The sequence below is a fragment of the Amblyomma americanum genome, chromosome 3, assembly GCF_052857255.1.
Source record: "Amblyomma americanum isolate KBUSLIRL-KWMA chromosome 3, ASM5285725v1, whole genome shotgun sequence".
Taxonomy (NCBI): domain Eukaryota; kingdom Metazoa; phylum Arthropoda; class Arachnida; order Ixodida; family Ixodidae; genus Amblyomma; species Amblyomma americanum.
Genome location: NC_135499.1, coordinates 2832905 through 2860769, shown reverse-complemented (window position 1 = coordinate 2860769; position 27865 = coordinate 2832905). Strand labels below are relative to the sequence as shown.

At 47.5% G+C, this 27865-nt stretch overlaps 1 protein-coding gene across 1 annotated transcript in view; it reads right to left on the bottom strand.

The window, feature by feature from the left end:
- LOC144122841 (longicornsin-like) overlaps window positions 1–27865 on the bottom strand; it is a 176544-nt gene that overhangs the window by 55309 nt on the left and 93370 nt on the right. The window contains exon 2 of the mRNA XM_077655831.1: window positions 18155–18199. Coding sequence (XP_077511957.1) covers window positions 18155–18199 — 45 coding nt within the window. The remainder of the gene's footprint in view (window positions 1–18154; window positions 18200–27865) is intronic.

Here is a 27865-nt window from a genome sequence, read left to right as displayed (position 1 = left end):
TCTATGTCGTCCTTGTTTCCTTTGCGCTACACCTATCCATGATGCCTCACCGACTGGCGTTAGCGACCTGGCAAAAAAAAAGGACGTCTACTGGCGCGGCGGAAAAGATGAGAAGGCATTCTATTCCGCCCAAGTAATGGAGCTTGGAGGTGAGTTTTGCAGTTACTTCGCTACTTGGTCAGATTTCAGAAGTGCCAAACGTGTGATGCGTGTACAGTCAAGCCTAACGCTTTTAGCAAAGCTTGGTGGCGTTTTACATAAAGTCGATGCACATGCTTTTTTACTGTTGCGAGCACTTGCAGAACGCTTACGATACCACTTCCTCTGTGCTTGCGATCCGAGCACACAGCAGCCCAGCGCATGCTTCCCAAAGAAGGGAAAAACTGCGTGGTCGCGTTGTAGCAGGTCTCGACGTAAGCGTCACTCTGAGCGAAATTATATATCGTGATTTTTTTCATGAATTCAAGTAATTGCATGAGGCAGGGGGAAATCGGCTGTGTTCAGATCTGCTAATTTTTCGCATCATATGATTTTTGGAAAGCAATGAACGCGACACACTAACTGATCCGTTTCCGTAGCTTGCCCTGTGTTTGCTGTCGCTTTCATTATTTTATCTCTCATTTCTTGTGTTCCAGTAACAAAAGCGGAGCTTATCCAGAGGGTGTCCAAGAAAAAAATCACTGCAATGGACCTTGAAAAGTCTGAGCCAGCAACAACAGTTGCACAGATACATGTATGTACTGGGCGAAGTTTTACTGCGGATGCCTCTGCTACTGCCACTCGCACGCTTACCAGTCGCAATATGTACATTACATAGCAGCATACTTCAGAGCCAGGCAGGCGTCTCTGTTTGTGTGTGTCTAAAATATTTATGGTTGCGGGAAGCAGCCAGGCTCCCGTCAGCAAGAGAGAGCTTTGTAGCAGATCTTTGAATTGTAGTATAGAGATATTGCTTAAATGCTACCATTGTAAAAGATGGCGTAGGACACTAGAGAACCGCATGTGGAATGGAAGCATCGTTCTGTTTTTTGTTCTCTCATATATTGTGTGCTTCATGTCAGGTCAAAGTTTCATTTTTCGTATTGCCTCCTCGCATTGTTGTCTAAAATATTTATTGTTTGGGGGAGCAGCCAGGCTGCCTTCAACAACAGAGAGCTTTGTATCGAGCCCACCGAAACGGCGTTGCGGGACAGCGCACTTCTCTCATTGCAGCACGTTGTCTTAGCTTCGGCTTGCAACTCGGTGGCCTGTTTTCTCAGTGCCATGATACTGGTTAAATATATGTATTGCTGGAAATTTATAAGCCCTGCTATTCTTCGGTTATGCGGCATACCAAAGCGAATCGGGCCACGTGAGACACGGATAGGGCCTCTGATAATTATTATTCACGAGGGGTGATAATTATTATTCACGTGTCTATCGAAAACACCGGTGCTGCGCTGTGGGCTACAACTGCGGTGGGCTCTCTCCGGTCGGGGCGGCTCTTGTCAAGACACGATTAATTACTGGAAGGCACCGTTCCCCTCTTCCCGTCATCTGTTCATCGTCGGTCGTTTCTTGCAGGGAACCAGTCAAAGGGGGAAGGTCATTTGAATTGAGCCGAGCGTGGGAAGAACAGGCTCCTTCCCAGCTAGTCATCCTTTTATTTTGTGCAGTCGTCGGCCACCTGATGACGCTGTCGAAATTGCCGCTGCTGTTGCTGCGCCACCGTGGTCATCCCTGTCGATGGGATCTGCACCTTAATCCTCTTCGGCTGGTGTGCATTCCGTTCATAATAGGCCCAACGCGGACGCCACCAAAAGCTCCCCATTTGACTTTCAAACAAAAGGGGTGCTGTCTACTCTTGTAAACGGAAGGGCAGCCACACAGAACAAGCAGGGATGGAGGAGGACTAAAGCTAGTGGTCCAAGCGGAAGGCAGAAAAACCTCTGAGAGGGAATGGAAGGAGAGGAGCATGGAAAAGTAGCTAGTTTGCCATATATGTAACTCCAATATAATGTCTTTTATTAAAGATTGTTTGCGGTTGTGTGTTCCGGGGACGGTGCCTCACAACAACCTTGGTAGAGGACATTTTCAGCCAGAGGGTGGTCGGGGCACTTTAAGTAGTGGCTGCCGGCTGGCGTGCATGTGTGCTCTGCCAAATTTGTTGTTCAAAATTTTTATTCTCTACGGAGGTCATTTTCATTTCACAGCTCAAGATGAAGCATAACCTTGCGTGTGCCGATTCGGTTGTTGCCATAAAGCTTGGCACTCGGGTCTTCTGCCACAAGTGCTTAAAATACCTGAGAAATACCGTATGCATACTTCACCTTGCATTTGACTCATCAAAAAGAAAAATTTCCCAGTGTGGATCAACATGCCTGCACACACAGTGCGGGGCCGACATGCAAGGCCAGATTGTAATGCCTTTCATTCTAGTGCTAGCTCTGCAGTAAAAGCGATAGCATACAGACACGACGTGCAGCTAAATTTGTACAGTGCACGCACTTCAGAAAAATGTTCAACCAGCTGATATGCACGCTTGTCAAAATAATGCGTGCATTACTTGCTGGCAGCAATATTAACAGCTGGAGGGCGGCAGACTACAGTTGAGTGGAACATATCCTGATTGTTTTCTGCTTACAGCCCACAGGAATTAGTTCACAAACAGAAATTGCAACTACCACAGCAGAGTCAGTATAGGCAGGGTCGATCATTGGCGCCCAAGTAATTAGTGTGTGGTTAACAAATATGCAATAATCTGAGACTACAGCATGTTGTTTGAGCAGTGCATCCGCAGTTTTTCCCTCCTCCTCATCATCAGCCTCACTACACCTACAGGGCAAAAGCCTCACCCATGTCTTTCCAATTAACACTGTCCAATTAGCCCTCCTATGTGGTGTCAAATGCAAGTCTTTAGAGTGCGACTGCCCGTCACATATGCTTTTGAGGATATCTCGAAGCTTACATGCAGACTTCACGACAGCACACAACGCACTGAAGGACATATACTTGCGTTGTTGCCGCTGATGTATGCATCTGAGTGCAAGAGTCCGCGGCTGCCCTGAATAACTAACGTCCTTTCTTTCACTCCCAAGGATCAGATTTCTACCGTACGCATGCGAGCAATGAGACGCAACAGCAAGCAAAGCAGCAGAGGGCACTCGCCTTCCGTGATCCATGGACGGCCTTGGCACCATGATTGCCAGCAGGCTGGTTCTGGCGGCGACTAGTTCATGTGAGCATGATGCACCTTCCTGTCAGGAGTGAATTTTCTGGCAGCGAACAGGCTCTCCGAGCACGGCAATTTGAAAAAGCCCAATGATAATTTAAAGATTTAAAGATGTATAGACACCTTATTTTGGTGGCATGTTTTCTTCCCTACAATGATTCAGAAGACACTGCTATGAATGAATCATCATGTGGTGTTTGCCTGGGACCTATAAATAATTTATAATCGAATTTTTCTGCCATGCTGTCTCGGTTTTAACAGCCGAGTGAAGACTGTGACATCAGAGAGGTTATATGTAACGTGAAGCATGGAAAAAATGCGATATAATTGCTGCTTGATCGTTTTAATTCACTACAGTGTTGAAGCCAGCCTTCCTCAATAGTCGGAATGACAAATGTAGCAGCACCGATTATATTGCAGTTTTTCATGCCTCGCATGACCTATAAGCTCACTTTGACGTCATAGTCCCCATTCAGCTCTTGAAACTGAAACGGCGCGAGAAAGAAATTAGATTATAAATTATTTAGTAGTCATGGGAGAATCTTCATCATCAGCCTGATTACACCCAATGCAGGGTGAAGGCCTCTCCCATGTCTCTCCAATTAACCATGTCTTGCCAGCTGCGCCCACCTTATGCCTGCAAACTTCTCAATTTCATACGCCCACCTAACCTTCTGCCGCCCCCTGCTATGTTTTCTTTCTCTTGGAATCCCTTAGGGACCAACAGCTATCTTACCTTCACATTACATTCCCCGCTCAAGCCAATTTCTTCCTCTTGATTTTGGCAAGGATGTCATTAACCCGCGTGTGTTCCCTCAACCACTCTTCCTGCTTCCGGTCTCTTAAAGGAGTATAGACACCTAATTTTGGTGGCATGTTTTCTTTTCTTCAATGATGCAGAAGACGCTACTAGGCATGAATCACCATGTGATGTTTGCCTACGACCGCTAAATAATTTATAATTGTTTTTTTCTGGCATGCTGTTTCAGTTTTGGAACAGCCGAACGATGGCTCTGACGTCAAAGAGGGCTTTTCCTTCATGTGAGCCATGGAAAAATGTCCATAGAATCGCTGCTTCATTGTTCTAATTTACTGCAGTGTTGAAATCAGCCTTCCTCAATTGCTGGAATGACAACAAATGTGCAAGCAGTGATTATATTGCTGTTTTTTCATGTCTCGTGACGTGTAAGCACACATTGACGTCACTGTCCTTGTTCAAGTGTTGAAGCCGAAACTGGACGAAAAATAAATGCTATTATAAATTATTAAGCGGTCGTAAGAGATTACTAGCTGCTACTCCATGTATAATAATGCCTTATGCATCATTACAAGCAAGAAAGCACGCACCCAAACGGTAGGTGTTATACTGCTTTAACGTTACGCCTATAATTTTTCTTTCCGTGGCTCACTGCGTTGTCCTCAGCTTAAGCTGAACCCTTTTTGTTAGCCTCCACGTTTCTGCCCCATAGGTGGGTACTGGTAAGATGCAGCTGTTGTACACATTTCTCTTGAGGGATATTGGTAAACTGCCATTCATGACCTGAGAGACCCTGCCATATGCGTTCCATCGCAATCTTATCCTTCTAGTTATTCCCTCATGATCCGGATCAGTTGTCACTATTGATACCTGCCTTAAATAAACGTATTCCTTTACCTTTTCCCTTACCTCGCTACCAATTGTGAACTGCTGTTCTCTTGCTAGACTTGAGAATAGGAGAATACCACAAGGTAATCATGGATAATAATGCCTGATGCCTCATTAGAAAGCAAAAACACACACCCAAAAGATGGGTGTTTATACTCCTTTAAAGCTAGTTGGTGCATTACAGAATGTGAGTCACCAGTGTTGCCAGTAAAACCCTTTAACATCATATTTTGATCTGTTGATTGAAATCAAGTTTTTTTGTGTTCTAGTTAATGGTATTTCATTATTTCTTTGCTCCTTATTTGGAAAAATTATTTCTCGGGACTCTGACCAGGCTCAAGAAGTGTAATGTGATAGTAAACAGAATATGTTTGAAAATCCTCTGAAGTTGCCGTTTAATTTACCTTGTACATTAGTCTTTTGTAGCAAATATGAACACTTTTCATACTTTGCAGTCTTCCACTAGCATGGATCCTGCTGCACCACAGAACCCGGATATCTTGCTGAGGTCAGCAGCCAGGTATGAAGGTGTCGCATATTTAGAATGTAAGACAAGTGGGCTTTGATGCCGCATCGGCCAGTGCTGATAAAGGAGCAAAACACAGACGGAAGACGAGGCTGACAAAGTTCAGTTTGGTGCTCAGGAACGCTTGGCTACCGGGGTGCGCCGTGCTAACAAAGATTGTGGCCGTCCACACTTCTTGTTTGATTTGCGTCTTTACACTTGTGGAGGGGCTGGGTGCGCAGTGCTAACAAGAAGTGTCGACGGCCACAATCTTTGCTAGTACAGCGCACCTCGGTAGCCAAGCGTTTTCTGTGTGCCAAACTGAACTTTGTCAGCCTCGTCTTTGCCTGTGTTTTGCTCCTTCTTCAGCACGGGGCGCTGGGGCATCAAAGCCCAATTGTCGATCTTACAAGAATAATTTTGTAAGCTTGAAATGCTTTTAGGTCTCATCCTTGATAAATGCAGGCAAACAATCTAGAAACCGGAAACATGGGGATGAGCATCAGTGCACACCTCTCGCAAATGGGAAATTTTCTGTGCGAATAATATGAAGCAGAAAAAAAATTGCCTGCAGAGCAGCCCTAGGCACAATTTTAACCTGTGGCAGCTCGGAGCAGTATTGCTTAGCGATGGCTTTGTGGTCGAAATGCAGTTTTTGTTTGTGTTCTAGTTGTTGACATTTCATTATTTTGCAGAATTATTTCTTGCAACTCAGACAAAGTTCAAGAAGTGTAATGTGATAGTAAACTCAAAGTGCTTTAAAATCTCCTGGAGATGCCAATTAAAGGAACACTGAGGAGAAATTGAGGTTGCCTTGTATCGATAGAATACAAGCTCCTGATCACAAAAACGCAACTCTTACAGAAAACAAAGCTCTTGTAAGGTAGAAAATAGCAAGAACCAAAACACAGGTATCGCCGCCACAGGGCAATCTCGCAAGTACAAGCGTGATAACATCATTGGACAAGAGACGCCACGTTGTAGGAATTTTCCTTCCTACATGAAGCTGCGAATCTGAGGCTGACAAAAGAAGGTTGCGCGGTTCAATATTGAAGTAAGTTTTGTCTTAAAACCGATAGTGCACTTTTATCACACAAGGAAGACAGACAAAAGACAACCTGAATGTTGGAAGCAAAAAAAGCCGATGCTTGGCGGCTCCACAGGCGGCCAGGAAAGTTTCGACTTGTTATGGCGCTTCGCGTCTATGAGCTTTGTGTGCCTCATGGTTTTGTTTTTAACGCGTCTTGATTTACAAGTGCCGAACAGCAGAGGAACTCTGTGCCGCTTCAAGTGCTAGTTAACCTTTGAAGGAGCCTGTTAAGGCTGGTCAGGTGATTGCCGCGGTCGATGAAAAACCATGATGGCACGATGGTCGGTGATCATACAAGGCAGTTAGCAGTATAAAGAGCACTTGTGTCGTCGTACGCTCGCTTGGCGAAACATTCCCGGCTGTGCCAGTCAACTTCAAACTACTTAATGGAAATCATTTATTAGGGACGGGAGACAAGGTACAAGGCAGTTAAAAAAAATTGATGGCCTAGCTGTGTTAGGCCAGGATATACGTAGCGAAAGCGCGGAGACTTCTGCAGCGGAAGATTGCACTCACTAGATGCGCCTTTATTCATGGTTAAATCTTGAACCGTCGTGGCGGAGTGGTAGAGTCCGCCTCAAACTACAATGGCCCTGGTTCGATTCCGAGCCTCGGCACAGGTTTTTTTTTTTATTCAGTGAGTGGGTGGGGGGGTTTCAGTGGCGCGCATAGATGCCGCCACCGAATACGTTTGTTAGCGGATAAGCGCAGGCTCTGTTAAAGGGGCAGTTAGGAGAACTCTATCAAATTATTTTTGTTAGCAAAATCTGATAGTTCGGCATTTCAAGGCATTGTTGCCGCCTGTCCGGGAGTGAAAGATGCATTTATTTCAAAGAAATTTGGATTCAAAGTTGAAAAAGTTTTTCTCGCCACTCCGATTCAAACTCGGGAACTTTATGACATCACGGCGCACTCTTATGACGCTACAGGACGCAGTGACGTGAAACGTGACGTACGCGCAGACGTGATTTCTCGCGGCTAGCAGTGTGGTCTACCAGCCGAAATGAAAGCTACTGCCGCCGCACGTTGAAGGCATCTATCGGGGGTCGCTACTGTCGCTTCGTTTACGTTTGCACCGGCGTCTTGTCTGCGTTATGATCGATCCCGTTCCCGAACCTGACGACGAAGTTCTCGCAAAAACTCCGGCCTGCATTTCAGCGACCTCAGCCCCACAGAGCGTGCGATGCTTTTGAGGGAGCTCGGTTAGGTTAGGTGCCGGCGGGTTGTTTCCCCCTTCCGCCATGAGCAGCCGTTGCAAATCATATCATAACCCCAGTGCGGGGAGTCACAAGGGGCCAGGACAAGGTCGGTGAGTCGCGCCCATTGGAGCCTGGCCGGGGCTTAGGGGCGAACGGATTGCGATTCCTTGAACGGCGCGGTTGCACGGTGCAGCAGGCGGCATCAAGGTCTCCCACAGTTGCAAAGGCCAGGTTATTTATTTATTTTTTGCAAAAAAAAACGGATGGATACTCAAGGGCGCTTGCGTTTAAAGTTGGCGGCTTGAAAGTAAAGCCCACGCTTCATCGGCTTCCGCACGTTTCCGGCGGTACGGGGTCTACTGGATCGGGCTCTCTCGCCCACTTGCATGTACCTTCAGATGTGTACTGTGAATGGATTAAATTAGCCGAGAGCTCGAAAACAACAGCTGCGTCCAACTGCCGAAGCGATTGAATGACGTCACAACACGTACCTCGCCGCAGAGCTGAATCGGTCTGGCCGGGCCGGCGGTGGCTGGCGCACCCTCCGCAAAATAGAGACATGCTTAAAGTCTCCGCCAGTGCGGTCAGAGTGCGCCGAAACTGCCGAACGCGTTGGCGGTCAAGCACAGTTAGAGCATAGAGGGTCTCGGTTTGGCCGATGTGACGTCGCCATGCAGCGCGCGCGCGCATTACTCCGGAGTGTAAACGCACCTTAACAGAGCCTGCGCTTAACAGCTAACCAACGTATTCAGTGGCGGCACCTATGGTAGCCACTGAAACCCCCCGCCCACTCACTGAAAAAAAAAAAACCTGTGCCGAGGCTCAGAATCGAACAAGGGCCTTTGTAGTTTTAGGCGGAGACTCTACCACTCCGCCACGACGGCTCAAGATTTAACTATGAAAAAAGGCGCATCAAGTGATTGCGCTCTTCCGATGCAGAAGTCTCCGCGCTTTCGCTACGTATATCCTGGCCTAACACAGCTAGGCCATCAATTTTTTTTAACTGCCTTGTACCTTGTCTCCCGTCCCTAATAAATGATTTCCGTTAAGTAGTTTGAAGTTGACTGGCACAGCCAAGAATGTTTCGCCGGGCGAGCATGTGAAGACACAAGTGCTCTTTATACTGCGAACTGCCTTGTACGATCACCGACCATCGTGCCATGATAGTTTTTCATCGACCGTGGTGATCATTTGACCAGCCTTAACAGGCTCCTTCAAAGGTTAACTAGCACTTGAAGCGGCACTTGGAGTTCCTCTGCTGTTTGGCACTTGTAAATAGAGGTGTGTCAAAAACAAAACCTCGGGGCACGCAAAGCTCATAGACGCGAAGCGCCATAACAAATCGAAACTCTCGTGGCTGCCTGTGGCGCCCCCAAGCATTGGTTTTCTTTGCTTCCAACATTCAGGTTGTCTTTTGTCTGTGTTCCTGGTGTGATAAAAGTGCGCTATCGGTTTTAAAACAAAATTTACTTCAATATTGAACCGCGCAACCTTCTTTTCTCAGCCTCAGAGATTTAGCAGCTTCCATGTAAAAAGGAACATTCCTCCAAGGTGGCGTCTCTTGTCCTATGACGTCATCACGCTTGTACTTGCGAGATTGCCCTGTGGCGGCGATACCTGTGTTTTGGTTCTTGCTATTTTCTACCTTACAAGAGCTTTGTTTTCTGTAAGAGTTGCGTTTTTGTGATCAGGAGCTTGTATTCTATCGATACAAGGCAACCTCAATTTCTCCTCAGTGTCCCTTTAATGCGCGTTTATAGCCTGGCGTAACGCATGCGCGCGCACTGCACACCAACGTCACGTCGGCCAAAGCGAGACCCTCTATACTCCAACTGCGCTTGACCGGTGACGTGTTCGGCAGCTTAGGCGCACTCTGACCACATTGGCGGAGACTTAGAGCATGTCTCTATTTCGTGCCGAGTGCGCCAGCTGTGCCAGCCAGACCAGACTGATACGGTTCCGCGGCGAGGTGCACGTTGTGACATCATTCAATAGCTTCGGTCGTTAAGCGGTGCTGTTCTTTTCGAACTCTCGGCTAATTTAATCCATTCACAGTACACATCTGAAGGTACATGCAAGTGGGCGAGAGAACCCGATCCAGTGGACCCTGTACCTCCGGAAATGCGGAGAAGCCGTTGAAGCGTCGGCCTTACTTTCAAGCTGCCTACTTTAAATGCGAGCGCCCTTGAGTACCCATCCGTTTTTGTGGCAAAAAAATAAATAAATAACCTCGCCCTTGCAACCGTGGGAGACCTGGACGCCGTCTTCTGCACCGTGCAACCGCGCCGTTCAAGGAATCACAATCTGTTGACCCCAAAGCCCCGGCCAGCCTCCGATGGGCGCGACGCACTGACCTTGTCCTGGCCCCTCGCGACTCCCCGCACTGGGGTTATGATATTTAATTTGCAACGGCTGCTCATGGCGGAAGGGGGAACGACCCGCCAGCGCCTAACTAACCGTGCTCCCTCAAAGGCATCGCTCGTTCTGTGGGGCAGAGGTCGCTGAAATGCAGGCCGGAGTTTTTGCGAGAACTTTGTCATCGGGCTCGGGAACGGGATCCATCGTAACGCTGGCAAGATGCTGGTGCAAACATAAACGAAGCAATGGTAGCGACCCTCGATAGATGTCTTCAACGTGTGGCGGCGGTAGCTTTCATTTTGGCTGCTGCTAGACCGCACCGCTAGCCGCGAGAAATCACGGAGTCTGCGTTTACGTCATGTTTCTTGTCACTGCCTCCTGTAACGTCATAAGAGTGCGCCGTGATGTCATAAGAGTTCCCGAGTTTGAATCGGAGTGGCGGGAAAAACTTTTTCAACTTCGAATGCAAATTTCTTTGAAATAAATGCATCTTTCGCTCTCGGACAAGCGGCAACAAAGCCATGAAATGCTGAACTATCAGATTTTGCTTACGAAAGAAATTTGAGTTCTCCTCACTGTCCCTTTAATGTACCATGTACAGTCTAGGTCAAAAGTGTTAAGGCTACAGCATTCAGCTGCAGTGAAATCAATGTTCCTAGAATAATTCATGTAGCGGATCATTCAAAACTGTAGTCAAGCAGGAAGCTTCTGTATCGCAAGAAGAAACCTGCTAGCACTTCAAGGTCACTTGGTCTTTAATATTGCTGTAATGGCTCTGCTATGCGGCTGAAGCGAAAAGCCTTTGGCCTTAAGACTTCACCGACACTGTACATTACTCTTGTTGCAAATGCGAACACTTTGCACACTTTCCAGGCTTCCACTAGCATGGGTCCTGCTGCACCATGGAATCCAGGTGTTCTTGCTGAGGTCAATGGCCAGGTACGACGGCTTCTCATATTTAGAACTAGTTTGTAAGCTTGAAATGCTTTTAGCTCTCGTTCTTGGTAACTGCAGGCAAACAATCTAGAAACTGTGGAAACGTATAGAGCTGAGGATCAGTGCACACCTCTCGGACACGTGGAATTTTCCATCCAAATGGCGTGGAGCAGAAAAAAATTGCCTGTGCAGGAGCCCCAGGCACAATTTGAACCTGTGACAGCTCAGGGCAGCTTTGCTTAATGAACTCTTAGATCACTAAGCCATGACCACAACCTTTCATGTTCTAATTAGCACAGCCTCTTGTGCTAAGATTTAATTGCTGTGTTTTAAATATTCATAATCTTTCATCTGTTCGTTCTGTGTTTCCGAATATTTGGCAGCATTACTGTTGCCAGGGTGCAGTGGAGCCTGAAGTAAAGATAAAAAGGCTCATCTATGTTGTCAAAGGCAGCTTATATGATTGCACATAAACGTGACCTGGTGGCCCATCGTGCTGCTCACTCCGAAGAAGAGAGCGATGTGTCATGTTTTATCATTAGTAGCGTTTGCAAGGAAAACTGCCATTTTCTTAATGTTACATATAGGAGTCCTGAGGAATAGGATTTTAGCAGTTTTAATGTGGCAAATACTTCTCTCCCCAATCTGTTATAGGGCTTTATACAAAGCATATGTGCAGCTGTTTTATTGCAGGTCAACCTCGGGAGGGAAATTGTCAGTGCAGAGCAGTGGCGCTGGCTTCTTTCCTGAGGTCGAGACCTCTTGTTTTGCAAGGACGCCACAAAACTTTTGTGGGTTTCCCCACAAAAGTGACGCTCCTTCCTGGTGATGCTCCTTCCCCGAAGAGCCTTAGGGGAAAGAGCGTTCAGGGAAGGAGCATCACCGCCTCAGTATGCCGGCAATTCCTTAAGGCTGGTGCCATGCAGAAGCCTCGGATGAGCTCAGAAAAACTAGCAGCTGTGGGCAGTAAGCCTCTTTTATTTAGGTACATTTCCTGACTGAAAAAGGCATTTGTTTATTTAAGTGTGCATGACTTAAATACCTTTATTTTGCAGCACCTGCATGTCTTCAATTTTGTCATGATTAATACTCTTTCAGATGCATTTGATGCATACATCAAAGCTGCACAAGCTGCCGAGGATGAGAAAATGCGCAGAGCAGTTGAATTGCTACCTGGCGGACATGCTGAGGGACATCAAGTAATCATCGCCTGCACCTGCCCCTGTAGTCAGATAAAAATGATAAAATAAAGGCAGCAAGAAAAATTATTTCATTGACTGTAGCCTGGTATTTAGTGCTGGGATGCAGCATTTGCTGCACTGAAGGGTTGCAAGTTCATTCGGGTAGCCTACATATTCAGAGCCATTAACAGTACACCAGAGTACGTGTTGCAAGGCCATTGTATCCACATGTCGAGGCCCTCGTATCTGTACGAAGGTATACGAGGGACCGGAGTGACACGTATCCAATAGCGTATATATGAGGCACGTATCACCCGTATATATGTGTTTCGCCATACGTGGAGAGAACGCGTATGCCATACGAGCACGTATTCATACGACCATATATGTGGACACATATCCAATAATTGCGTATATATGAGACACATTTAACACATATATACGAGATTTTTCAATAGGGTGTCCTTGTCTGCCCGGTTCCATAGAAGATGAATTACCAAGAAGCCCGGTCTTCTGTTTTAGCAAACAACCGGAAATTTTGAACAGATAATGCAGTGGTAACCGCTCATTTATGAGTCAAGGAAACTTAACACGTCACACACCTGCACACTCATTAAGACATCCCAAATATTTCTATCAAATGGTGTTTTGTTTTGCTTTTGTTGTTCCAAATTCTGTCTCCGGAATTTTGTGTTTTCCAACTAATAGATTGTCTGTGCACTTGAATAGTTCACTGAAAGCATTCTAGGTAAAAACAAAACCTCCATTGACCATGGTGGTTGAGCATTCGCCTCACATGCGGGAGGTGCGGGGTTCTATCCCCATTGCCGCCGGGTACCCACTGGTGATACAGTGGGTACAAGCTTTTCCCTGGTCTGGTGCTCGGCTTATTTAGGGTGAAATGCTTGGGAAATGGGTCTTTGACCCCACCTTGAGAAATGGAAAATACCTTGTGTCATGGCGCTCTTTGGCCGTAGAAATCCATTATTATCATGATCATCCACTGACCATGCTTCATTCATTCTGAATTGCTTAACTGATTTCTATTGCAACTATTTTGTACTGACTGCTGGGTACACACCATTACAAGAAATTGCAGTTTGGGCTGACTCAACAAATAGATCTATTATTGCAGTGGAGCAATAAAGTATTGTTACTATTATTACATAGAACTGTTAGGAATCTGTTCCTCAAAAAAATGAATTTTTGCAAATGTGTGCAATATTCAAGACTGTTCTTGACAAATGATGCTTGACAAATGACCATTATCTGCCTTTGACAGCCATATCTGCTGCATTATAAAAAAATGGAACAGATACACTCAAGAGCCATCTATCGGAAAAATATGCAGCATCCATACAGCAGTTTGTCTTCGCATGTCATCTATGGACAATAGCTGTTAAAAGCCACAGATGATTTTAACAGCTTCGATGATTTGGCCCCACTTCCCATATTCATTATAACATACAGGCTTTATAGGCTGGGCTAGGGAAATTTTCTGGCTGAGATCAATGATAGTGGTTTTAGGGCTGCACCATGTGTTACCCAGATTACCTACGGGGTAGCAAACATGCGTACCCCGCGTGGCCGCAGCAGCCGCGGCGTCGAGCAAACGCGCGCGCGCCCCGCCACTGCCGCGCAAGGGACAGGCAGCGCGGGGGATGCTGCCCGCTGCTGGTAACAGCCGGCCGCGAGAATCGCTCAGCCAACCAGGCGGCGTCTCTCCACCTCGTTTCAGTGCTTTCCCTCTCGCGGCGCATTCGTGTTCAGCCGCAAAAAAATACGCGGGGCGGACACGGCTGATTCATCTTACCCTCTGGAATGCCCGGGGCCGTCAGGACGCCTCTTTCCCACGGAGGGCATCACCGCCTGCTAAGCCAACGACCTTATGCACATGATCAACCCGCCGGAAACCACATTCCAGGACGCCTCTTTCCCACGGAGGGGGTCACCGCCTGCTAAGCCAACGACCTTATGCACCTGCTCAACCGGTCGGACACAATTCCAGGTCCTCAAGGCGCAAGGATTCCTTATCGCCTGTGCACGTGTTTGTGGGGGCGGAGCGGTCACGGGGTTAGGGAAGAGACTATGAAGAGTGTGTCTGCCCATTGGACGCTTGATCAGCCACCGGTTTCCCTAGCTAGGTGCCTAGGGAATATCCACTGTATTTAAGCCGCGATTTGGCTGGTTTCACGGCACTCCATCTCTGACTTTTGGGTCTCCCTGGTTCTGTTGTAAATATGTAGCACTTCATCTCTTGACTTTTGGTCACCCTGATTCTGTTGTAAATATGTAGCACTTCATCTCTGACTTTTGGTCACCCTGCTTCTGTTGTAAATATGTAAATAAACCTTCAAGTTTACCAACCCTCCTGAAGGCTTCCCTCCGCCGTCTGCAGAGTTCATCGTCATGCGGTGAAGACCTCGGTCCCGATATCCAAGCATATCAATGGGCACAATGAATGGCTGGTAGTGTGTCGTAGAAAGAGCAGCATGCGAGGCAGATCAGGACCTGAACAAATCGGAGATAGGAAGCGTCAAGCATCGTCACTGTTGGGCCGTTTCCATGTCCACTGAAGTGCCGCCAGTTGACCACGGTATTTATACGCTCCGAAGTTGGTGATGTTTCCCACGATGTGGCTGTCATCTAGTACCAGATGAACGTGTCATTGTAGAAAGCACTGAAGCCATTTACAGCCGCCTGGTGGTACGTCCGGGTGCTGTTGCTGCCTGGCACGGGAACAATGAATGGCTGGTAGTTTGGTTCCGTGTCGTAGAAAGGGCGGCATGCGAGGCAGATCAGGACCTGAACAAATCGAAAGATAGGAAACGTCAAGCATCGTCACTGTTGGGCCGTTCCCATGTCCACTGAAGTGCTGCCAGTTGACCGCGGTATTTATACGCTCCGAAGTTGGTGATGTTTCCCACGATGTGGCTGTCCTCTTGTACCAGACGAACATGTCATTGTAGAAAGCACTGAATCCATTTACAGCCGCCTGGTGGTACGTCCGGGTGCTGTTGCTGACTGGCACGGGCACAATGAATGGCTGGTAGTTTGGTTCCGTGTCGTAGAAAGGGCAGCATGCGAGGCAGATCAGGACCTGAACAAATCGGAGATAGGAAACGTCAAGCATCGTCACTGTTGGGCCGTTCCCATGTCCACTGAAGTGCCGCCAGTTGACCACGGTATTTATACGCTCCGAAGTTGGTGATATTTCCCACGATGTGGCTGTCCTTTTGTACAAGACGAACATGTCATTGTAGAAAGCACTGAAGCCATTTACAGCCGCCTGGTGGTACGTCCGGGTGCTGTTGCTGACTGGCACGGACACAATGAATGGCTGGTAGTTTGGTTCCGTGTCGTAGAAAGGGCAGCATGCGAGGCAGATCAGGACCTGAACAAATCGGAGATAGGAAACGTCAAGCATCGTCACTGTTGGGCCGTTCCCATGTCCACTGAAGTGCCGCCAGTTGACCACGGTATTTATACGCTCCGAAGTTGGTGATATTTCCCACGATGTGGCTGTCCTTTTGTACAAGACGAACATGTCATTGTAGAAAGCACTGAAGCCATTTACAGCCGCCTGGTGGTACGTCCGGGTGCTGTTGCTGACTGGCACGGGCACAATGAATGGCTGGTAGTTTGGTTCCGTGTCGTAGAAAGGGCAGCATGCGAGGCAGATCAGGACCTGAACAAATCGAAGATAGGAAACGTCAAGCATCGTCACTGTTCGGCCGTTCCCGTGTCCACTGAGGTGCCGCCAGTTGACCACGGTATTTATACGCTCCGAAGTTGGTGATGTTTCCCACGATGTGGCTGTCCTTTTCTACCAGACGAACATGTCATTGTAGAAAGCACTGAAGCCATTTACAGCCGCCTGGTGGTGCGTCCGGGTGCTGTTGCTGACTGGCACGTGCCAGGCACAATGAGTGGCTGGTAGTTTGGTTCCGTGTCGTAGAAAGGGCAGCATGCGAGGCAGATCAGGACCTGAACAAATCGAAGATAGGAAACGTCAAGCATCGTCACTGTCGGGCCGTTCCCGTGTCCACAGAGGTGCCGCCAGTTGACCACGGTATTTATACGCTCCGAAGTTGGTGATTTTTCCCACGATATGGCTGTCGTCTTGTACCAGATGAACGTGTCATTGTAGAAAGCACTGAAGCCATTTACAGCCGCCTGGTGGTACGTCCGGGTGCTGTTGCTGATTGGCACGGGCACAATGAGTGGCTGGTAGTTTGGTTCCGTGTCGTAGAAAGGGCAGCATGCGAGGCAGATCAGGTGGCGGAGGAGGAGAAGTGGCTTAGCCGCAAGCTAAGCCGCAAGCCACTGTAGCCGCAAGCCAGGGGCGGGGAAAATGCAGGCAGCACTATTAACGCACAAAGAAATCAGAGTAAAACCATTTGAAGAAAAGGTAATAGTAGTTGCCATATACATACAGTACTAAAATGCGTTTCTCTTAATCATAGAACACTTAAAAATCGAGGGACCGCTTTATCACTTTTAACATCACGACTTACAACGAATCGAATGTGTTTCAACAGATGACAGCTGGCCATCATGCAGACAAATTAATGCTGGCGTACCCAAAGGAAGCATTTTTGGCCCTGTCCTGTCCAACTTTTACGTAAACGACATCACTACTGTTAGCTATACAGCACATTATATATCCCACGTAGATGACACCACCTTATTATTTCGCAACTGAAACTCCCAATTACTAGAGGCGGCGACCAACAACGTACTTGAAGGTCTAGATAAAAGGAGTGCCATGAACGCCCTAGAAATTAACACTAATAAAAACAAGGGCTGTAATTTTTACTCCTAGGCAATCGCAGATACTGTACGCTTTAAGTGATCAGAGCAATGGAAATTGTCGATAATAAAACATTGGGGTATATCTGTAAACAACATGACATGGAACAACCATGCCATTTACATCTAACCAAAATGTGTAGATCTTTTAGAGTTTTGACAAAATTACACTCGATTTTAACACGAGCTGTGAGATTACACATGTACTTACGTAAAATGCATTCATTTTTCGCACATCACCTATTGCTTTCATGCGTCGGGGACCAAAGCTATAGCTAATCTAAACCGCATACACATACTACAAAAAATTTTATTCATCATATCACTGAGGCTGACTCAAATGCTCACAGTGACGAATATTTCAATCAGGTTAAAATAAGAAGTGGGCATAGCTTATTTTCATATACATTGGCAAAGAGATGCATACAACTGCAAAAACCAGCAACAATTTATTGCAAAAGCACAATGAAACACGTCAGCAAGCCTTCGTGACTCGCTTTGTAAACAACCTTGAAAAACTCTTTTTTGTGGACAAATCTAGGCCATTAAATACTACTTCATTCTCTTCCAACGTTACTTAACAATGTTCACTGCAATGAAATCGATAATAACCGCACTAGCGTCTCCGGGCTTAAGGTTTTCTTGGGGAACAGTGATCGGGCCACTGAATTTATCAAACACTGTAAAAGGATACTGTAATTTTGCCTGGTCTGATTCCCTCCATGACCTTGTGTATAAGCTTTGTTGTAAAAATAAATCTTTCTCTACACTAGTTTTCTTTTTTATTTGGATACTGTGCCTAGAATTGCATAATTGTAAAAAAAATGTTATTATGTTACTTATTTTACTTGGTTCTCTCTGCACAATTTATACTATTTCGTTATTTTCTAAATGTAAATACAGATGTCGTTAGAATAGAATTCTCTCGTCGCCGTATGGCATGGAAAGGGTACTAATGCAGTGAACTTGCTTCACTTTTTGTTTGGACCCCCCGCTGTTTTCACGAAAATAAACTTATCTGAATTTCCTCTCGCAATAAATCATTAGGTCGCTAGTCAGCGCAGGTGTTCCCGCTCTTCCCTTTCTTCGCGTCTGTTCAGTCGTTCCCATCAGGATGCACCAAGCAGCCAGACTAAGCCCTCTTCTGATTTTTAGAGCCCCATTCGTGTAGTTGCTTGAGTCTTAATTTTTTTGGTAGTAGTGGGCAGAATACTCACGTGCTCGCTGAAGGCTTTCCACCCGCGCGGCCACAGCCAGAAACACTGAAACAGAGATTGGTGGAAAGCCAAAATTTTAGTCTTAAGAAAGGGGAAGTCTTCAAAGACGCGTATCGCACTACTGAACAGCGGAAATTGTACAAATGAAAGGTCAAAGGACACAATAAAGTGTTCATCGGAATCGCTGCTGCTTATGTGTACGAGCAGGCAGCGTCCAAAAAAAGCACCAAAACGACAGTGCAAGGAAAGAGAAGACCTAACCAAAGAAAGGGCAGAAAGACAATGTCACCGTCGTACGATCTGGAAATCGGTAAATGTTTTCGAAAATAAAAACCGACGGAATGTTTACCTGCCATTCACGAAGCTTTTAATGCCACGAAGATCTTAGCAGCTATCACTCCGCAGCAACGAACTAATTATGGACTTCACCGTCTGCGCAATGAGTAGCCAGGATACTTCATAAAGTTTTGCTGCATTGCAAAAATGGCATCGCAGTCTCGTTCGGGCACTGGCCTGTCTTCTCTATATAACGTGGGCCATAATATGGCGATTTGAATATATATATATATATATATATATATATATATATATATATATATATATATATATATATATATATATATATATATATATATATATATATATATATATATATATATATATATGGCTGATAAAAATATGTAGAGGGTCACGCTGTGGTTGACTGGCTACACTGGCCAGACCCACGGCCAACGTCCTTAGACAGTTTCAGTTCCGCAGCTCCGCTCGGGTGATGGCTAGAGTGGCGGTCGCGGCAACTAGCGGTGCTGCAGTAGTCTTTCTACATTATCTGCTGTCGCGGGAGTTTCATCCGTTGCAGTTCAGACAGGCTAGTCAGATTTTCAAGCTCGTTTTTGCGTAAAAGGTGCTCGTAATGATTGTGAAAAACCTCTTTGTGGTGAGGCCGCCGCAGTGGGTGAGTGGTGATTGTGCTCGGCTGCTGACCCGAGAGACGCGAGTTCGATCCCGGCCGGGGTGGTTGCCACTCGATAGAGGTGAAATTTTAGAGCCCCGTGTACTTGATCGTACTGCGGATAAACTCGTGATGATGCAAAGGGGTGGGCTGCGATGTGGAGGTGGCAGTGGTGGCGCGAGGGTGTGGGATGAGGTCATTGGCTCATCAAATTGGCGCACTGCATCTGCTATACGAGAATGGGTTGTCCGTTCATGCTTTCACATATTTGATTTGTTTGTTTGATTATTTTATGGGTTTTAACGTCCCAGAGTGACTCAGGCTATGAGGGACGCCGTAGTGAAGGGCTCCGGAAATTTCTACCGCCTGGGGTTCTTCAACGTGCACTGACAGCGCACAGTACACGGGCCTCTAGAATTTCGCCTCTATGCCCGCCTTTCGCTATCATCGATCTTTCGGTGGAGTCGTTTGTTGTGTGTTTTGCACTTTCCAGCTTTTTTGGATGCGTTTTTGTGCCTCCTATAGGTGTAAGAGTTTTGAGTGTGCAATGTACTATTTTTGTCAGGCACCACAATGCTAGTGGAGCTCCTTTCCTCATTCAGGGAGCGAACCCAGTCGCTGAGGTTAGTGATCTCCTTTGGAGCTCTTTGTTGCGAAGTTCCCTGAACTTGTCCCAATCCCAGGTTCGTATTTCTTTAGCTCTATTCTTGTGTTTTGTCGTGGGAAAGGTAATGCTAAGGATGAAGTGATCGCTATCATGATTTTGTCCGGTCTTGACCCACTTTGCGTCCTCGACGTTTTTAAAGAGGGATAAGTCTGGAGATGGGGGGTGTCCACAGATACACTGTTGCCCATGCGTCTCTGTTAGCTCGGGTTGTTTAGCGTTGTGAGCCCTAGGGATTGTAGTGGTTGCCAGAGCACGTGCCCTTTTGGAGTTGCTTTGGTATATTCCCATGGTGAGTGTTGAGAGTTGAAGTCTCCCACTATTATTAATTGAGCTTCAGCAGCTAGCTTTAATGTATTTATCAACGATTGTGGTGGTCGTTTGCCTTTTTTTTCTGGGCGGGTTGTAGAGATTAAGGATAGAGAGATTTGCGTCTCCTTGTTGCCTTGGTACCGTCTCAAGTTTACGGTGTCATCTTCTGATTCGTTTATAAAATGTTCAATCGTGGTAATGTTTCTATGCACGACCGTGGCTGTGAAGGAGCCACGTGCGTTACTAGTGTCATAATTTGGTGGCAGATATGCTCTATAGCCCGGCATTGTAACCCAGCCGCTAGTTTCTTTCAATGCAATCACGTCTGGGGTTGTAGCAGATGGTGTTTTTGGATATGGAGCTGCAAGTGGGCGCGCTTACGGCTGAAGCCTCTGCAGTTTCGTTGCCAAATATCAATATTTTTGGCGTGCGGCCATGTTGGGTTGTAGATGGATGTGGCGTCGTGGACAGATCAAGATGGGGGGTTTATTATTTCAGAATACTGCAGGCTTCTACTTGGCCCAAGCAGGCGGGCCTTGATGTTTGTTAGTCTATCCATTACTTGCTGCATGCAGGTGGTGGTTTGGGACACTTAATTGGCTCTCTAGTGTTGCACTCACTCAGTTCACTCGACCAGTTCTCGGGGTCGGTGGTGATACCGGCCAGATCCATCTTCATGAAAGTGAAGACGACCTATCCAACATCTTCAACTGGTGCGTAACTCGCAGCCTTACGGGCTGCGGTAGAATTCATCAGTCAGGAACCTCCACATGACTGGACGGTTTTCACCGACTCTAAAGCATCCCTTCAAGCCCTGCAAGCTGCGCTACGCCGCGAGTCGCAGGAACAACTTGTTGCTGAGATCCGTCTACTGTACCACGGCACCGTTTCCAAACGTCATGACATCATTTTTCAATGGCTGCCAGGACACTGTGGTATTAACGGTAATCACCAAGGCCGATGCGGCTGCGCGATCGGCTCACAACGACGGACTTCCAGTGAGGATCCCAATATCAAGACTTGGCGCAGCGTGTGGGCTTCGCCCTTTGGCGCTGGAGCTCACACCTTTAGCGTGGAACACGGGAGAGTTTTGCAACCTCCGCCTCAAGGCACTGGACCTTGGACTGCGCCTTCGTCTTCCACGTAACTTAGCACGTCGCGACGCAACATTGTTATGCCGTTTATGGATCGGCGTTGCTTTTACCAACCACTATGCTTTCCGGATGGGGATGGCCGACAGTCCTGCCTGTGAAAGCTGCGGTTGTGAGGAGACCATCGCTCATCTTCTCTGTGAGAGCTTTGCATTTGCGAGTGCAAGACATACACTGTGTTGTGCCCTGGACCGCCTCGATCCTCGCCCATTAACAGAGCAAAAGATCCTCGGTCCGTGGCCACAGCAGTCGACTGCCCTCAAGGCATACGAGGCACTCTTTGCCTACTTGAGAGCGACTGGGTTGAGTGACAAATTGTGACAGCGTTGTGCGTGTGTGTGTGTGTTATGCCTTTTTCCCCTTCTCTCTTCCTCCTTTTTGCCCCCTAATCCCTCTTCCCCAGTGCAGGGTAGCCAACCGGAACCCCTTTCTGGTTAACAGCCCTTTCTTTCCCTCCTCCTCTTTATCTATCTATAGCGTTGCAAAACGAATAGCAATCTGTGCAAATTGGGCGGTAACGCCCAATTTGCAGAGATTGATAACAACCTTGGAAGGTTGTTTGTTCCTCTGATGTAACGTAGTTCTCTCTGACAGAGTATTGATGTCTGTCCTGAGTTTGGTAGGCGCTTTCGACTGCTGCGGGGTATCGGCTTCAGACTTCTCGGCCTTTCTTTTGGATTCGTCGCCTTCCTCTGTAGGAAGCGAACTCTTGTTTGTTATTTTGACATCTGTTTTCGTTGCGTTATTAGCCGAAGACTGGGATATATTCAGGCCTACGGCAAAATTGGTGTTAATTGGTGTTTTTTGGGGGAAAGGAAATGGCGCAGTATCTGTCTCATATATCGTTGGACACCTGAACCGCGCCGTAAGGGAAGGAATAAAGTAGGGAGTGAAAGAAGAAAGGAAGAAGAGGTGCCGTAGTGGAGGGCTCCGGAAGAATTTCGACCACCTGGGGATCTTTAACGTGCACTGACATCGCACAGCACACGGGCGCCTTAGCGTTTTTCCTCCATAAAAACGCAGACAGAGGGGAAATAGCGCCAAACTAGACCTTTCTAGGTAGACATTCCTGCTCCAAGGATATTTCAGGTGCTGGCAATCCACCGATGTTAAAAGTGATGTGTCTCGCGCGCTTAATAACGCATGTCACCAAAACCTAGATGCTGTGATATATGCTGTAGCTGGGAGGCAACACGGGGCCGCTTAGGGAAGCCTTTGCGAAGTTATCAGCGATCTCATTTACTTTCACACTGCTGTGAACGAGAACTCAAATTAAATGAACAAGGCTCAGATGCGAAGAAAGCAGGGAGAAGAACGTGTTTAACGTCACACCGTCAACTTGCGAGGCGAGGGACGAACACAAAGGTAAAGAATCGGTAATGACTGCCCCTGCGGTAATAGAGGGGTCTAGCTTGCGTAGAAAAATTACTACTGCCAGAAATTCTGCTTGAAAAATAGGGGTGAAATACGAAAGGCGCAGTCAAAAGAAAAAATCTAAACGCGGAAAGAATATTTCAACGCCTGCCTTTCCGTTGCATTGCTAAGCGCCGGTTGCTACTGCAATATTTGCAGGTAGGCTCCTTAAATGATCTTCTGATAGACTACTTAGAATATAGGGTGCATGGGATTGTACAGTTCATTTCATCCCAATTCTTTTTCTTTTCTCCTACCATTGCACATAGCTCATTTCGCATCCAGCCGTTGCTCTTTCGCGGGGTTGGGGGGATGGGGGATGATGCCATGTGCCTAGCACCGCGCGACCTCTGTCTGCGCTTAGTGGAAACGACGACAAAGTGGCGGTTAGCTCTAGAGACGCTCTCGGAGTAGACCTGGTTCTGGACCGACCTCGTTCTTGGGTTCTTCCCTACGCCTACCTGCCCGGCTCTCCTAGGGTTGGGACAATATTCACACTTCCAATCAGGTTATATAAAAATGCGCAGAATATAACGAACCCCTATCTATAGCCTTCATTGATTACGAGGAACCATTTGCCTAAGTGGAAACACCAGCAGTCAGGCAGGCATTGCGGAATCATGGTGTAGAATCTTTCGCAAGAATACTGGAAGATATCTATGACGACTGCACAGCTACCATACTCCTCCATAAAGTCAGCAATAAAATTTCAGTAAGGGAGGTGTTAGGCAGGGAGACACGATCTCGTCAATGCTATTGACCGCCTGTTACAGTACGTGCTCCTAGGCCTGAATTGGGAACAGTTGGGGATGAGTTAATGGAGAATACCTAAGCAATCTGCAATTCGCTGTTGACATTGCCTTGCTAAGTCACCCAAGAGGTGACTTGCAAAGCATGGGAAATGGGTTAGACAGGGAGCGCAGAACGGTAGCTCTTAAAATTAACATACAAGAATCCCAAGTAATTTTCAACAGTCTCACATGGGAGCAGCAGTTCGCAGTCGGTAGCGAGGTGCTGGAACTGGTAAGGGAATATGTCTACTTAGGGCAGGTAGTGCCCGCTTATCCTGATCATGAGAGGGAAATAAGCACAAGAATACGAATGGTGTGGAGCGCATATGACAGGTTCTCTCAGATCACGAATAACAGCTTACCAATATCCCTCAAGAGAAAATTATAGAACAGTTGTACCTTATAGGCACTCACATAGAGCCCCAAGGATGCGGCGCAAGGGTGGTCAAACGGGCTAGTTGGTAGCTCATATTTGGAAAAAACAGCGCACCTTTAGACACGGACAGAGGCAGATATAACGTCAGCGCTGTGTCGTTATATCTGCCTCTGTCCGTGTCTAAAGGTGCGCTGTTTTTTCCAAATGCGGCGCAGACGGGGAAACCCACCCGCCATTGTCGGCGCATACAAACGTTCGCCGCCGATACCTCCGAAGTCGCACCCCTGCCCCAGCTGGTAAGTCGGAAGTCCCTTTTACGTAGCCTTCTATTTCCGAGGAATGCCTCGTTGATGTTTTATCGCTAGCTGGCCCGGTCTGTGTATTGATTGCAAGTGCAATGAATAGCATATGAGTGTTCACGCTATGTCGTCCCTTCCCTTTGTTTCCCTCGAGCACGAACCCCTCCGCGGTGAGCGAGCGGGAACGCTGCATCCATGCAGTGGGAGTGCGGGGTGGCGAGCGGAAGGCAGTTCCCCCTATATTTCCACAAGCTCTCGAATTACCCAAGACTTGAAGAGAAAGCGGAAGAAGCTAGTAAAGAGGAAGTCCAATAACAAGCTAGCGGTAAGAGGGAAATAGAGGAATTCAGGATATCGCTGCAAAACAGATATTCAGCTTTCACTCAGGAGGACGATCCTAATCTTTATACAATGAACGATAATCTGACAGCTATTATTACGGAGTGCGCAGTAGAAGTAGGCGGTAGGAAGGTTCGACAGGACACAGGAAAGCTATCTCAGGTGACGAAAGATCTGATTAACAAATGTCACAGCTTGAGAGCGTCTAACCCTACCGACAAACTAGAACTAGCAGAGCGATCGAAGTTAATAAGCTCAAGGTAGCCGACATAAAAAAGTTTAATATGGAGGGAATCGAGCATGCTCTAAAGAACCGAGGTAGTCTAAAAGCGGTGAAGAAGAAACTAGGCATAGGGTATTAGGAATTGACACCAGCTGGTATTGGGATTGGCGCCAGCAGGTCTCGAGCATTGCCACCAAGACAGCGTCTCTCGCCAGGTGTCTGCGGGGTGCATTTACCGCGCTCGCCCGGTCGTTACTGAGTGGAACAAGCGGGGAGCAGGGTTCTGCGAAAATCTCTTTAAGGAGTCGCTGTCGCCGCCAGCCAAGTGGTTCCGGCTGTCTTCTGATTTTCCCTGACGTCTCTACCGACCCGACTACTCCTGGCTTCCCAGGCACAGCTCCAGCGTGGGAACGGATCGCCACAGCGACTCGTCCACGGGCTTCGTCGGCCATCGCTAATGGCAGAACAACTGGGGATTATCTGCCGACGGGGCACTCCGGCTTTACGCCTCGGATTCTTCGAAGTTGACCGACCGGCGGAGAGCGCGCCAACCACCTGACGTCTCCTACCAGCCCGGCGGGGTCCTGACCGCATACCTCTCTCCCTCGGGCTCAACTTATGCCAGGGGCGTGTCTATGTGTGTGGAGGTGTCTGTGCATAAGAGTGGAAGTTTTGGCCACACCCACCACGGCGAGGGCGTCCCCTACCTGAGGGATTCAGGGAAGACGCAATGTATAAAACTGGACTGCATATGCAGTTGAAGCAGCTCACTTCTGAACTCAAAAGTTTGTAAATATGTAAAATAAACCAAGTCTTCTTTCTCCACTAAAGAACCCTTTCACTCAACGGCACTCCTGTCCGGGTCGGAGCGGGCGTCATCTTGACCGAGATTGTGTCGAGAAGCGACCCCGATCCCCACCTTCAACAACTGGTTGGCAGCCCTTGGGATGGACCAGGTGACATCGTTCTGCATGTACGGGTGAGCGCTTTGTCTTTGTTCTATGATTCACTAGGCTTTAAACTCTAGGTAAAAAGTTTGAACTGCTGGTAATCGGATGTCTGTAGCACAGTGTAGTTTGCACAGAATCATAGAACATTAGTGAGTGGGCAAAGCCATCATTTGGGACAGCGATCATGGACTTCAGGAAGGTCGATAACGAAGAGCTGTTGTTGATGTGTGAGGAGCTGGATGTGGAAGTAGAGGAAGGAATTAAGAAAGGGACAATCATAAAGGCAATCAATAAATAGCGATGCGGACGAAGAAGGGATGCAAATTGCGTGGGAGATGACAAAAATGACCTAGAACGGCAAAAGAAGAAAGCAGAGGATAAAAAAGAAATCAGAGGATGAAAAAAAAAAGAAAAGCAAGCCACAGAACAGATACACCTGAAAATGAGTGTGTGTGCCACGTAGGGTGTATTAAATTTGCGTCTGTGTGGGTACACCTGTCTCCTAGTCCATTCTTTCAGTCCGAGTGTTCTCCGTGGAGATCCGTTACAAAGATATGTGGCGAGCCTGCCAGGATTCACTTGCTTTTTTCTTTTTGCTTTGTCTTGGATCTGTCCACACTCTCGACGGCAGAATTAAGGTATGGGTTTCGCAAAAACGTTAGAACTGGCGCTCAAGCTAGGGCTAAGCAAGGAAAAGGCGATACGTCTCTATGAGGAGGAGGAAAAGAGGCAGAGAGAGGAAAGGGCGCAAGCACGCGCAGACGCTCGTGAAGCAGAATAGCGAGAAAAGAGCTCGCGAGGCAGAACAACAGGAGAAAAGAAGGATAGAACGGGAGAAGGAGTTTATTTTGTGGAAACAGGAGCATGTCGCGGGAGGATATGTGGAGATCACGGACAATGATCAGCGTTCCTTAGCGGGTACAGAATCTCCTAGACCGGCCAGAATTTGCCCAAGAAAGCTGATGGCTCCTTTCGATGACAAAAGAGATTATCTGGACGCATATCTGCAACGATTAGAGAGGATAGCTATGGGGCAAGGCTGGGAGCGCAGTGAATGGGCCACGGCATTGAGCATGTGTTTAGTCGGAGAGGCGCTGAATGTGTTTGGAAGGATGCCTGCTGCTGATTCCAAGGACTACGAGAAAGTCAAAAAGGCACTCCTCCAAAGATTCAGGCTTACGGCAGAGGGTTTTCGTGAGAGATTTCGCACCGCGAAACCTGAGGATTCGGAAACCGCTAAGCAGTTTTCCAGCAGGCTGACCAACTATTTTGATAGGTGGCTTGATATGTCAAACACAGAAAAGAGCTTTGAAGGGGTGCGTGACAAGCTGGTCACAGAGCAATTTTTAGCATGTTGCAGCTCAAAGCTAGCGCTATTCCTGAAAGAGAGAAAGTTGTGTTCACTGGAAGAGTTCGCCGACACTGCAGACCAATTCCTCGAGGCTCAAGGGCTAAGAAATTTGAGTAAGGCAAAGGAGGAAACCCAAGAGATCCTAGAGACAGGTGCGGCAAAACTAAGAGCATATGGCGCTGCATCTAAGGCGCCAGTAAGGTGTTTTCTCTGCGGCAAGGTTGGACACCTTGCAGTTGACTGTCGGACTAGTAGCGCTGCCCAAAAAACACAGGTTGTGTGTTAAGGTTGTAAGAGGAGGGGTTATACTCTTGAGTGCCGATACAGAACGCAGGACCGAGCTGCATGCGTTGTCGACTCTAGGGTAGAACTTGTCACGCCACGTGAAGTTTCACAGCTGAAAGGAGAGCAAACGCCGCTGGAAAATGAGGCGGTTAGTGGAACACCCAAGTCGAAAGCAGCAATGCCGGTGGTGGTTGGGCAAATAGGGGACCGTCCTATATTGGTGCTTAGCGACAGCGGAGCCAACAAAGTTTTGGTTCGGAGAAGCCTGGTGAAGGATGAGGATCTTACAGGGGAAGCGTCGGCCGTCACTCTTGTTGACAGCAGTGTAAGGTACCTTCCTGAAGCCAGGATTCTAGTGTCCACGCCTTATACTGGGCAGGTAGTGGCAAAAGGCGTAGACCAACCCATCTACGATCTCATCTTGGGAAACATTACGGGTGCAAGAAGTGTCGAAGACCCCGATCCCATCATGAGGACCGCAGGAAGGCAAGAGCCAAAGCTTTGCATGCTAAGTACGGGAAGTACAACGGGGCAGTCTATGTAGATGTCGCCGAGTATAAGGACAAGGATGCATTTGCAATTGCGGTGGTGGACGGGCGAGGCCG